Below are 10,201 nucleotides of genomic sequence, written 5' to 3'. Positions count from 1 at the left end.
CTCCACAACATCTCTTGTGTCTATCCCTTTCTCTCTGCTCTCAAGGCCACCACCTTCATTACCACTTGTCTGAGCTATTGCAAGAATCTCCTAATTGAGCTCCCTTCTTCCAGATTCTCTCCATCCTCCACACAGGTGTCAAAATAAACTTCCTGAGGCATGGGTCTGATCACATCACTCACTGCTCAAAAAAGGGTCAGTGGCTCCCTGGACTAGTCAGTCCCTAAAATAAAATATAAAACTCCCCCACCTGGGTCTTAAGGCCCTCTCCAAACTGGCTTCAACCTGCTTTTTTAAAATCCTATTGCACATTTCTCCTCTTCACACATGATACGTTCTAGCCATAGGGCACCAGCTGTTTCCTGAACTGAACATTCTGTCTTCTATCTCTGTGCACTCAGAGCATCAGGCTGCAAAACCTGGAATTCACTCCCTCTTCTCCTTTGCCTTTCAGATTCCCTCTCTCCCTTCAAAGCTCAGCTTCCATGTTATTCCCTCCCTGATCCCTCCAGCTGACAGTAAGCCTCTCTTTCCTCAAAAGCACTTACTCAAGCACTTTGTCTGGTCTCTCTTTTCTTTTGTCTTTCTTTGTATCATACTTTTTCTGAGAATTATATCTCATATTATATCTCTCCCAAGAGAACGTAAGCCCCTTGAGGGCAAGGATGGCTTCTTTTTTCATTCTGATTCTCAGGATCTAGCACAGTGCCTTGGACACAGAAAGAAGGTTCTTAATAAATGTTTGCTTTGTTGAATGCAGGTATATCATTGAACTGCATTGGTTTCACTGAAAATTACCAGGAAGAGTAGTTGACCACCTATGTGGACATGAACCTGGTTGCTTAAAAAGGGTATTCAGACATCCCAACTATCCTTCTGCCTGTCCTGAAGTATGGGAGAGAGGTTTCATAAAATCATAGCTCTAAAGCTGAAAGGGACACTAAAGCCCATCAATTCCAACCCTCTCATTTTACAGAGGAAGAAACTGAAGCACGGAGACTCACCCAGGGTCATGTAGCTAGAAGTGCCTGAGTCAGGATTTGAACTCTGGTTTTCCTGACTCCAGATACAGTGTCCTGTTAATGCCTCCTTTCCTGGTTCAGTGTGTCCCAAAAGTCTTAGTGAACTTTTACATTTCTAATAACAGAAAACTGAACTGAGATTTCTGGGACACCCTGGATTTCATAGGATCACAAAATATTGAAACTAGGATGTAGGAGCTCTCAAGTCAAATCCTTGAAGACAATTGTGAGGCCACTGTGGCCCAGAGAAGGGACTTGCCCAAAGTCATACAGGCTGTCAGTGGGCTAAAAGCTCTCCCACCCCACCTCACCAGAGAACTCTTGGTAAGAGGACACACACTTACATGGACAGCACCTTCACCTCCAGAATGTCATGGCGAAGTTCCAGGCATCGGGTGGAGTTATATTCAAAAGGACCCTCATAAAATTCGAAATACCTGAGGATGGAGACATGGGAATCTAGTTACAGGTTGAAACAAACATTGGAAGGGGAGAGGGGGAGAGTAAAGTAGTTATCTGGTATCTGGGAGAAGGGGAGAGGGTGATCTTCAGGGTAGCCTAACTTAAAACATTTGATATTCTTGTGTTGGTCATGAAGTCACTGAGTTAGGATCAAATAAACAGATACAAAAATCTAAAAAGTTGATGCCCAGGAGTACCTGGTATTCTGGGTTATCAGGGAAGGATGATTTCAGTTGTCAGTCTTCTCCCCTTGTGTTTGTGATCATTTGAGTGAAACAATGTGTATCAGTGTTCCAGTTTGAAGGCAGTTTGGGCTCAGTATCTGAAGAAGAAGGAGGTGGCTAGTAGTCTGGGGATCTATGTGTGTATTCACGTGTCCCTCCTGCTTCTCCATGACCACCAATAACTGGGCATTTACTCACAGCTGAATTGTTACCGAATTATGAACCTGAAGTCTGTCTTCAGTGGCTTGAGTTCTTCTATTCTGCCTTTCACAGTGCTCCCTCTGTCCACTCAGACTTATTTCCAGCCCCTCCCACTGTGCCCTAGCCCTGTCCTCCACAGAAACTCTGATCACCAGCACTAACACCTCAATGGGAATGTAAATCCCTACAAAGCTAGATTTGGCCTCCAAGTCAGGCTGTTGTTGCCTGTTCCCCAGACTAAGAATGTTCTCTCACCCCTGCCCCTTGGGAACTCCCAGCATCCTTATAGGCTGAGCACTTATATCACCTCCTGCAAGAGGCTTTCCATGATTTTCTCAGTCGTTAGTCCCACCCACTCCTTACCCCCACCCATTCCACCCCCCAATTACTCTGTAATTATTTTTAATGTATTTCTGTTTATTTATCTAGGTACATCCTGTCCTCCCCAATCCCCCAAGCAGAAGATCAGCTCTTTGAGGACAAGGAGAGTTTCATTTTTGTCCTTGGATCCCAAGTGCCATCACATATAACTGCCCTTTGAATTGAAATTAACCCCTAATTACTCCAGTGAACATGAACACCACTATTCTCTGGCAAATGAATCTCAAGCATACAGCAGCAGGCTCATAGATTGCTATAGGCAGGCCTCTGAGTGTCAGAGCAAGAAAGGCGCTTAGATGTGACCTGTAAAGTGAAAGCCAGCAAGGTTAAGGGGGCCTCCTTCTGCTTCTCTCATTCCTCCAACTGCTAGCACTCACCTCCTCAAACGACCTTCTTCTATTCACTTATCTGTGCATGTCACACTGCTTACCTCCCTTCCTCCTCTCCTCCAAGCAGAATGCAAGCTCCCGGAGGGCAGGAGCTAATCCTTTCTTTTCTTAGCATACAACGTGCCCAGAACACAAAGAGCACTTAATAAATATTTGTCAAATTACTCTCATTGGATATGGCTTAAGGAGGGAATAACACACACACACACACACACACACACACACACACACGCTCCATTGGGCATCTTACACTACAGGAAAGGAGGGGGGAGGGGCAAGGGGGGGGAGGGGATAGTCAGAAGCAAATGCTTTTGAAAAGGGACAGGGTGAAAGGAGAAAATAGAATCAATGGGGGATGGGATAGAATGGAGGGAAATACAATTAGCCTTTCACAACATAACTATTATGGAAATGTTTTGCCTAACAACACATGTATAACCTACATTGAATTGCTTATCTTCCCACTGGGGGTAAGTGAGGAGGGAAGAAGGCAGAGAATCTGGAGCTCAAAGTTTTAAAAACAAATGTTAAAAGATTGTCGTTAACCCCAAAAGACTCAAGATGGAGAGAGATGTCTACATTCAGAGAAAGAACAGAAGTTTGAATGCAGATTGAAGCAGACTAGCTGCTCTCTTTCTCTTTCTTGTTCCGTTTTGTTTCCTCTTTCCCATGGATCATTCCATCCGATACAATCCTTTATAACCTGACTAATGTCCAATGTGAAAGCATTTGCAGATCCTGTATCTGATTGTATGCCACCATGGAGGGGTAGAGGGGAGGAGAGGGAGGGGAAGAAAATTTGAAACTCAAGGAATTGTGGAACTGAATCTTGTAAACTAAAACTAAACAAACAAATTAATAAAGACCAAAAAAAAATTTTTTTATGTTGTTACATACAACCGGAAAATAAGATATATAGGCAATTGGGGTATAGAAATCCATCTTGCCCTACAAGAAAGTAAGGGATAAGGGGGTAAGGAGAAGAATGGGAGGGATATATGACAGGACAGAGCGGGGAAAGGAGGAATCAGTATGCTTGCCATCTTGGAGGCAGAGAGAGATGGGGAGAAAATTTCTCAAAATCTTGTGGAAATGAATATTGAAGACTAAAAATAAATAAATTCTGGGGAAAATTTTTTTAAATAATAAATAAATGTTTGTTGAACTGAATTGAAAGCCCACAGTTACCCAGAATGTATCCCAGTCAGAATATGGAACCTAGTCTTCCAACTCCAAAAGCAAACATTTTCCCACGATGGCATACGGGAGAAAACAAACATTTCAATACATCTCATATTTGTTGATTCATGTATGTAACCCTATGTAAGCACTGAGAGGCAGTATGGTATAAAAAGAGTGCTGGCCCAAGGGTCAGATGAGTCCTGGGTTTGAATTCTGCCCCTGATACTTAATAGCTGTATGGCCTTTGGACGACATAGCCTCTGAGGTCTCTATAACTCTGATGCTGGAGCATCTTGATGTTATGCAGCCTTTCTCTGTCTGCCTCACTTTCCTCCTCTGTAAAATAGGGATCATAACACCTGTGGTACCCGCAGCATGGGATTGCCAGGACAGGCCAGTGAAATGGCATACATAAAATGACATACATACATTTGCCGCCTATGAGTAGCAGCTATTTGTAAATATACATTCTGTGACCAATTAACACATTTATTGATTTTATTAGTCTATAGCATCTATGAAAATAAAAGGATCGCTGGCAAAGGACTTCCCCAAATTAGGGTGTACCCTCCCTTCCTGTTCCCTTCTAAGTGATTTTCCAAGGTAGGGCTCACTCTGTGATTTTGTTATTACTGTCTGTTTTAGTTGAAATAATAATAACAGCTAACATTTATGTAGCTATGTGCCAGGCACTATGCTAACCACTTTGATGGTGGTCGGGATCCCAATAGGTTCAGCAGGAATTATGATCTTATCTAAGACCAAAAAACTTGCAATATCGCCTGGAAAGAATTCAAGGTCTCAGGCTTAATTGGAGTGAGAGTTGTAGAAGTTTATTGTTTCACTTCCATGAGAAGCAGGCAAGAGTCCTTTAGGGGACCTGTGAGTGAGAGGGGTACAGGCTTTTACCTTTAAAGGGTAGGGATGCCATTGTCAGGGCTGACCAGACAGGAGGGGCCTCAGTGCATAGACAAAGGTCAGAGCTAGTGAATAGATCGTTTAGATAAGATTTGGGCCAGGTCGTTAAGGAGACAAAAGGCAAGGACAAAGGAGGGTGTGGGCCAGGCCCAGAAGAAATGAAGAGATTAAGTAAGAACAAAGGGGTCACAGGATGTTGCCTAGGTGGAGTGTGGGATAGGGAGAAGGGACAGATCTCAAGGGTGGGAAAGGACAAATTGCAGTTACAATCAAACAGACTGGTTTTATAAGCTGGTTTCACAAATTGATCTAGACCCCAGGTACCCCATCAACTTCACCATTATTACCTCATTTGATCTTTTTTTTTTTGGAGGGGGGAAGGCAAAACAATTGGGGTTAAGTGACTTGCCCAAGGTCACACGGCTAGTAAGTATTAAGTGTCTGAGGCTGCATTTGAACTCAGGTCCTCCTGACTCCAGGCCCAGTGCTCTATTCACTGCAACACCTGGCTGCCCCTCATTTGATCTTCTTAACAGCCCTGGGGTGTAGGTACTATTATTATCCCCACTTTACAGATGAGGAAACTGAGGCAAACAAAAGTTAAATGACTTGCCCAGGATCACACAACTAGTAAATATCTGAAGCTGGATTAGAACTCAGATCCTCCTGACTCCAGGCCCAATGGTCTCTATGTATGGACATATACCTACCTTCCCCTAACAAGTATAAGAACAGGGAATGGCAGGACAAGGATGGACATCTCAGAGCAATGTGGGGAAATGTTGGGAGGGCCAATGTAAATGTTTTAAGCTAAATAGAATTCTGGTGACCATACATATTCATGTGCATACATATATAATACATGTTCACAATGCACATCCATACATGTTCATACATATATATAAGAGCATACATAATAGTTTGTACAATGCATATACGTGTATATGGTATGTGTCCATATGCATTCTTATGCATTTGATAATCCACAGGAGTCCATTATAATTGCATATATGTAGACACACGTGTATTTAGATATATAATATATAATGCATACCTAGACACACATGAATGCCTTAACACATATACACGCACACAGAATAGCAACAGTTGTGGGCTATCCATGGAGCACAGGAGGACAGGAAACCCTCCATTATACATGTGGGAGACTGAGCAGCTAAGGGCCACAGAACCAAGTTTCCTCACCCTCCTAAGTCCAGTAACCTGTCAGAGAATCAACCAGAGCTGAGGCTGTGTCCCATCATCCATTCCCTCCTGCAGCAGGAGGAACCAGCAAAGTGCGGATGGAGGCCCAGATGGTGCCAGAGACTTCGGTCTTAAATAAGCAGTCAGTTGCCCAAGCTTGGAGCTGGCACCAGATTCTGGCATGCAGCCTACATCAGCCAATGTGCAAGCCTGGTGGCTTGACTAATCATGCAGAAAGGAGGGAGGCTTCCAAAAAGAGTCCATCCGGCCCTTGTATGTTCAGCCATTTTCAACAAATCATCCACTTTGAGCATGCTTTCCACTAATTGGAAGCCACCTGCACTCCCTGACAAAAATGGGTCTTCCTTGGTTAGGGGTCAGCCAGTCTTAGGAAGACAGCCTGATGATATGAACCCAAACTCTTTTATTCCTAGCCCAGGGGCTCCACCCATTCAAGTATGCAACCTCTAGTATACCAAGCCAGTGCGGGAGATGGGGAGAACACTGGCCTGAAGTCAGAAGACCTGTGTTCTAGTCCTGGTCAGCTCCTAAATAGCTGGCCAGTTCTCTTCCACTGTCTAGAACTGCTTCCTGACCAGATGAAGTAACTTCTAGCATTGCTTCTGCCTCTCGCACCCGTGGTTTCCATTGGCCTCAGTTTCCTTATTTTTCAACTGGGGTTAATAACACCTTTCTTGCCATCCTCATGGGGCTATTATGAGAACCTAATAGGAGCATGGAGGTGATAATATCTAGAAGAGGGTTGGCACAATGGATAGAGCATAGGGCCTGGACTCAGGAAGACCTAGATTCAAATCCAGCCTCAGACAAGTCACTTAAGTGCTTTCTCCAACTATAAAAATGGGGATAATAATTATACCTACTTTCCAGGATTGTTGCAAGGATAGCATGAGATATTTGTAAAGCACTTAGTATTGTGCCCAGCACACAGTAGGTGCTTAATAAATGCTTATTCCCTTTCCTCTTTGGGTCACCCTGTATAAGCTGCCAAACAAAGGTAAGGAATCATCTCCGTGACTTTTGACCCATGACTCCAAAGCTTATGACTTTCTCTGAGATCTTTGCCTTCATCCCTGGGCCCACTCCTCAGCTCTCCTCCCTTGTGACCAGTCCCTTCCACTCAGATTCTTGGGAAAGAGTGACTAAAATTCCAGGTCTCAGGACTACTTTCTGACATTTAATGATATTCACTTCAGCCAAAATGAAGCATGAAGTACAACTTGTTGCAAGGGAAAGAGTGTTCCACTTTGAATTAGAAGACCTGTGTCTAACTCTCCCCTCTGACCCTTACCCTCTGTGTGACTATGGGCAAGGCATGTGGCCTCTTGCAACTACTATACAATGGGGACTGCTTGATCCATCAATAAGCATTTATTATATGACTTACCATGTGCCAGGCATTTTGCTAAACTTTGGAGATACGAAGAAAAAGCCAAAACAATCCCTGCCTTCAGGAAGCTTACATTCTAAATGGGAAAACAGTATACACATATATAGGTATATATACAACATAAATACAGAATAGTCAGAGGGTAAACTTTAAAGAGAAGACATTGGCCCCTGGGAAAAGTCTTCTGCAGAAAGTTGTACTTGAAGTGAGACTTAAGGAATCCAGGGATTCTAAAAAATGGAGAAGAGTAGGGAGAATACTCCAGACACGGAATGGAGGGGCAATCAGGGCAGAGCAGAGCTGGAACATTATGTATGAGAAACAGCATGTAGGACAATAGGGCTGTACCATAAAATGTGTGGAGGGAAATGATATACAAGAAAATTATGAAGACAGGAAGGAACCAAGATGTAAAAGGTTTTAAATACCAAACAAAGGTGATTATATTGAATTTTGGAGGTAATAGAGAGCCATTGGAGTTTATGGAGTAGAGGAGTGAAATGGTAAGACCTGGGCTTCGGTAAAATCATGATGGATGAAGTACCAAATTGACAGCGCTGTTTGGAGGCTCAAATGAGATTCTATAAATAATGTACCTCACAAACTTGAAAATGATAAATAAATGACAGTTACTATTATTGTAATCATCCTTTGTGATTAAGACTTATACTCCAACTAGATTGTTAGCTTCTGGAGAGCAAGGAACCACTTCCTATTAACTACCTATGTGACCTTGAATAAGTCACTTTCCTCTCTCAGCCTCAGTTTCCTCACCTGTAAAATAAGGATAATAATAATTCTCCATAATCTCTCTCTTACAGGGTTGTTTGTGAAGATCCAGTAAGATAATAGATGTTAAAAAATACCTTGAAAAGTTTGCTGTTTATATATTATGATATATTATATAGATAATTTTCCTTTAATTATATAGAACACTTAGCATTGGTCTGAACGCACAGCAAAAGTTCCCTCAATACTATTAGAATGGAACTGAGTCCCCTCTCCAGGTCAGTGTTGTTCGGTTTCTGGGGCTCTTCTCTGCCCCATATTCCTTGCCATACTTCTGCCCCTCAGAGGACAAGCACTGGCAATGAAAATCACAATGGGAGGACAGGCAACTTTTAAGGATGATGGTATACAAGGTATAAATGTCCATTGATATTAAATAAACCTTGTCCCTCCTTGATTCTTCCCAGCTCTACAGACCTGGAGGCAGAACCAAGGGCCTCTTATCCAAGGATGACTTTTATGTCCCTGTGCTCTATCAATAAGCATCAGGAGTCAAGTGGAGGGAGAGGAGAGCAGATATAGGTAAGTCTAATTGGTTCCCTGGGGGGTGGCTAGGTGGCACAGTGAATAGAGCACCAGCCCTGGAGTCAGGAGGACCTGAGTTCAAATACAGCCTCAGATACTTAACACAAAAACTTAGCTGGGTGACCTTGGGCAAGTCACTCAACCCCAATTGCCCTACCTTCTCCCCTCCAAAAAGCAAAAAATAAAATAAAAAAATAATTGCTTCCCTGGCATTCAAAATCCTACATAACTTTTTCTAAAACCCACAAATTTATTAATTATTTATTTTTAGCATTCACTTCTTAAAATTTTTGAGTTCCAAATTCTCTCTTTCCTTTCACACCCTCCCCCACTCTTTGAAAAGGCAAGCGATATATGGAAAATCATGAAAAACATTTCTATATTAGCTATGTTGGAAAAAAAAAAAAGCAAGAAAAACAAAGAAAGTGAAAAAAGTAGGCTTCAATTTGCACTCAGAGTTCATCAGTTCTCTGGGGGTGGATAGCATTTTTCATCATGAGTCCTCTGGAATAGTCTTGGATCATTGTATTGATCAGAATAGCTAAGTCATTCACAGTTGATCATGATACAATATTACTGTTACTGTATATAATGTCTTCCTGATTCTGATCACTTCACTTTGCATCAGTTCATATTTATTCTTCCTAAGTTTTTCTACAGTAGTAGTCCAGCACAAACACATACCACAACTTAATAAACTATTCCCCAATTAATGAACATCCCCTCAATTTCCAATTCTTTGCCACCTCAAAGAAAAAAGCTGCTATAAATATTTTTGTACATATAGGCCCTTTTCTTTTGTCTTTGATCTCTTTGGGACAGAGACCTAGACCTATGTAGTCTGACTCTAGATCACATTTCTAATCTTAAGATCAGAGATTTAGATCTGAAAGAGACCTTCATTTTACAGAGAAGGAAAGTAAGTCTCAGAAAGCCAAGTGTATATGAGTCAAGCTTCTAACCTTGGTCTTCCTGACTCTAAGTCTAGCACTCAAGACCCTCATTTTACAAAGGAGGAAACTGAAGCCTCGAGAGATTAAATTATTTCTTCACTGATGTTCCTGGAAGCAGCATGTTATGGTACAAAGTCTGAGTCAGGAAGACTGAGGTAAAACCCTGCCTCAGACACCTGCTAGAACCCTGGACAAGTCACTGAACCTTGATTGAGCAATCTTTGTTCCCAAAGATATATACAGGAACACAGATGGACCTTGTAGGTGACCTAGTCCAACCCCCTCATTTTACATATGAGAAAACTAAAGGCCATGGAGTTGAAGTAACTTGAAGATTATGCAAGGAGGTCTCCAACCCCAAATCAAGCATTCTTTCCACTTCACCATCCCCTCTGAGCCTCAGTTTCCTCATCTGTAACATAGGGATCATAATACCATATGTATTATATAATAATATATTATAGTAATAATATATCACAATATATTATATATATAATATAATATATAATACATACCATAATATTGTAGTACCTATTTCACA

At 42.0% G+C, this 10,201-nt stretch overlaps 1 protein-coding gene across 1 annotated transcript in view; it reads right to left on the bottom strand.

Annotated features, from left to right (window-relative positions):
• Positions 1 to 10,201, bottom strand: part of ST8SIA5 (ST8 alpha-N-acetyl-neuraminide alpha-2,8-sialyltransferase 5) — a 114,407-nt gene that overhangs the window by 31,008 nt on the left and 73,198 nt on the right. The window contains exon 3 of the mRNA XM_069104811.1: positions 1,367 to 1,459. Within this exon, the coding sequence (XP_068960912.1) occupies positions 1,367 to 1,459 (93 nt within the window). The remainder of the gene's footprint in view (positions 1 to 1,366; positions 1,460 to 10,201) is intronic.

The sequence above is a fragment of the Petaurus breviceps genome, unplaced genomic scaffold (assembly GCF_028583685.1).
Source record: "Petaurus breviceps papuanus isolate PSGF00001 unplaced genomic scaffold, PetGlider_PUasm1.0 131, whole genome shotgun sequence".
NCBI lineage: Eukaryota > Metazoa > Chordata > Mammalia > Diprotodontia > Petauridae > Petaurus > Petaurus breviceps.
This window is presented reverse-complemented; position numbering and strand designations above follow the sequence as displayed.